Consider the following 3,171-nt stretch of genomic DNA (forward strand, 5'->3'; position numbering starts at 1 on the left):
GTAGATAAATATATACACATATATCTAGATGTATAGGTAGATAGATAGATAGACATATAGATATATAGGCATATAAATATATAGATATATTACATATATGGACAAGGCAGACTTATAGCTGTGCTATACCCGCACGAAGACTTCACCCACCCGTATCCACGTGCGTGGATATATATATGTAATAAATATATATATATTTATGTGTGTATATGTCTATACCTGCCCGTGAGGGGGTGCTGCGCGCCTCGCACCCTTTGTGTGTGCCCCCCAAAACTCAACTCCTCTGTCCCAGACACCCTTCCAGGGGGGTCACCTCTCCCTGCACATGGAGGGTGTGGGGGTCACTGATGGTCCAGGGCTTTGAAGAGGAGAACTGGGACACCGACAGCGCGCTCCCGACCGGACCCGGGTCGTCCCCCCCCAGCCCATTCAGGGATGTGGAAGGGGGGGGGACGACCCAAGTCCGGTCGGGAGCGCGCCGGCGCCCGCCTTCAAACCCCCCCTTTACTCCATATATGGCTCTAATCCCGCCCGCTGGCGACGTCATCAGTGACGCCACGTCTCCCGCGGCGGCGGGGGCCCGGCTCCCGGGGCAGGGCGCGCTCCTCGGGGAGGGAGGGCCGGGCTCTGCGCGCCTCCGTCCATTCCGCGTAGACGCCGCGGGCCCGCGCCCCTGTTCCTCCCGTGTGCCCGGGAACACCTCCGCGGTAATCAAGCGGGTGCGTTTTTTTCCGTGCCTCCCTCCCCGTTTATTTGTCTTTTGGAGCAGGAGCGCTTTGCCAGAAAGTGGTCGATTCAGCAGTGTCCTGAAGCGGTTTTTTTTTTTTTTTAAAAAAAATTTATTCTTTTATTTTTTATTTATTTTTTTTTCCTCCTCTCCGCGCTTTTCCTTAGGATGCCACCACGTTGAGAGCGCGTCTGCAAACAACAACAACAACAACATTTATCCCGGTTTTCTCCCCCCCTCCCCCCAAACCACCACCCCGGTGTCAGCGGCTGCACTTACTTTTTTTCCCTTTTTTTTTTTTTTCCCCCCTTTCCCCCCCCCCCCTTTTCTTTTTTTTTTGTGTTATTTTTCCGAACCCACCGCACTGGAACGCCGTCCAAGTCGCCGCACAGAAGTACTCAGTAAATTGTTTATGTCGTGCCAATACAGGACAGAGTGAAGAAGGAAGCAAGACTTGAACTGGGCTTTTCTCCTACTGCTCACAGGGAGTAAAGTCATCTCTTATACCCCCAAGTCGCCACGGAGAGAGAGAGAAAAATCAAGCAACAACCAACCCACCCCGTTTATCTGACATTTCCCTCCGTTTTAACCCCTTTTGGTTAGGAGCTGGGGTTTGCCCAAATTTGTTTTAATGTTTGGGATTCAGGAAAATATACCACGAGGCGGGACGACCATGAAGGAGGAGCCGCTGGGCAGCGGGATGAACCCGGTCCGCTCCTGGATGCACACCGCCGGGGTGGTGGACGCCAACACGGCCGCCCAAAGGTACGGCTGCCAACCCCTCTCCCGCCGCTTTTCTCCTCCCGTATTTCTCATCCCGGCCGTAAATTCCCCCCCTCAACCACCACCCCACCCCACCCCCGCCCGCCCCGTTAGCACTTACAGCCTCCCCGCTCCGCTCTCCGCGGGCGCGGAGCTTGCGCGCCCCTTCCCGCCGCTCTCACCCACGCCTTGTCTTGTTTTCTCCCGCAGCGGCGTGGGGCTGGCTCGGGCACATTTCGAGAAACAGCCGCCTTCCAATCTCAGAAAATCCAATTTTTTCCACTTCGTCTTAGCTCTGTACGACAGGCAGGGGCAGCCGGTGGAGATTGAGCGAACGGCTTTTGTGGACTTTGTGGAGAAAGAGAAAGTAAGTCCGCCTCTATCCCTATTTCTCCTTCAGTTTTCCCCCCTTCCAAAGCCTTTCAGCGCGGGTTAATTGATGCCTGTTCATTCCCGCTGCCCCCCCGGGTTATAGCGGCCGCTCCGAACAAACCCGGGTTCAGCAACTCCCCGGCTCGTTTTAACGCCGGGAAAACCCGGGTTTAAGCGTGACATATTCGCACCGAGCTCATGACATCATCACCGCTCCACCAAAAAAAGTGACCGTGGGCCGAATATTCTGCAACTCTCTTAATTCTGAGCCGCTGCAGGGATGAGAAAGCGAAATAAAACGCGCGGCAGGAGGAGGAGGAGGGGGATATTTTTCCATGCTAAATATAATTATTTATCGTTGCTTGCAGGAGCCAAACAATGAAAAAACTAACAATGGGATTCATTATAAACTTCAGTTATTGTATAGCAACGGTAAGTGGCCGCTGTCTCCGTTTCGAACGTCCGCAGCAAAGTCTCACTTTTCTTATCCGAGGCCTTTTGGATGTAAAGCTGTCGAGATTAAAATTGCACGCGGGTAAACACGGCGCTTTACCGCGGCACCGAAGGAAAACAAACCAGAACCGATCGATAAGTCGATGGTACTTCACATGATGAACCGGCCGGGCTTGGAGTGGGAAGGAAAAGGGGATCGATGGGGGAGCTCCCGCCGAGCCGCACTTTTCGGGGACTTCTTATTTTGATTTTTCGTCCCACTTTTGGGCCATGAATGGGAACGACGGGGCTGGGAAGAGCGGGCAGAGCAGGCAGAGCCCGAGCTCGGCCCGCTGGGGTTACGCGACCGCGGCCCCCTGCGCCCCGCAGCGAGCCTGGCCCGGGGGGTGCTCCAGAGGGCCTCCGGAGGGGCCGGAACGCGGTCACCGGCCCATCGCTGGCCTTTGGGGTCCTTATTAAATGTATTTGTAATTTAGACTAGAATAGCGCTTAATTCGGGGTGCCCCTGACCCTGCTGTGACTCGGGGGGGTGCTGCTGATCTCTGACGGCGTTTCTCTCCCCTCCTCAGGCGTCAGGACGGAGCAGGACCTCTACGTTCGCCTCATAGACTCCATGACCAAACAGGTGAGAAAGTTTCCGCTTCTCTTCCCTTCCTAAGTTTGTCGTTTCCCCTTGGCGAGGGGCGTGGGAAGCCGGTAACTTGCACCTACTTGTAACTGACCGGTGTAATTCCTCCTACACCTGGAGGGCATTACCCAAGCCAGAAAAGCTGTGTGCTTGCTACTCGAGGAAGCCTTGGCATCGTTTGGTAGTGTGTGTTTTCGGTAGTGTGGCGTTACAACGGCGTGTGAACAGA

General features: G+C 54.6%; 1 protein-coding gene across 12 annotated transcripts in view; it reads left to right on the forward strand.

Annotated features, from left to right (window-relative positions):
- The first annotated feature begins 513 nt into the window (after nt 1-513).
- The window catches only part of EBF3 (EBF transcription factor 3), a 121,129-nt gene continuing 118,471 nt past the window's right edge, over nt 514-3,171 (forward strand). For 10 of the 12 annotated variants that reach the window (XR_008972089.1, XR_008972090.1, XR_008972088.1 and 7 more), the window contains exons 1-4: nt 1,057-1,492; nt 1,700-1,856; nt 2,230-2,293; nt 2,884-2,939. Coding sequence is in view for 8 of the 12 variants with exons in the window: in XM_057408673.1 (XP_057264656.1) it covers nt 1,359-1,492; nt 1,700-1,856; nt 2,230-2,293; nt 2,884-2,939 (411 nt within the window). In the remaining 4 variants the exon portion in view is untranslated. Of the gene's footprint in view, nt 720-1,056; nt 1,493-1,699; nt 1,857-2,229; nt 2,294-2,883; nt 2,940-3,171 lie in introns of those variants that run through there. The other 2 variants (XM_057408666.1, XR_008972087.1) reach the window with 2 other exon arrangements.

The sequence above is a fragment of the Pezoporus wallicus genome, unplaced genomic scaffold (genome assembly GCF_028554395.1).
Source record: "Pezoporus wallicus isolate ANWC-B61680 ecotype Strahan unplaced genomic scaffold, APGP_CSIRO_Pwel_v1 contig_13954, whole genome shotgun sequence".
Lineage (NCBI taxonomy): Eukaryota > Metazoa > Chordata > Aves > Psittaciformes > Psittacidae > Pezoporus > Pezoporus wallicus.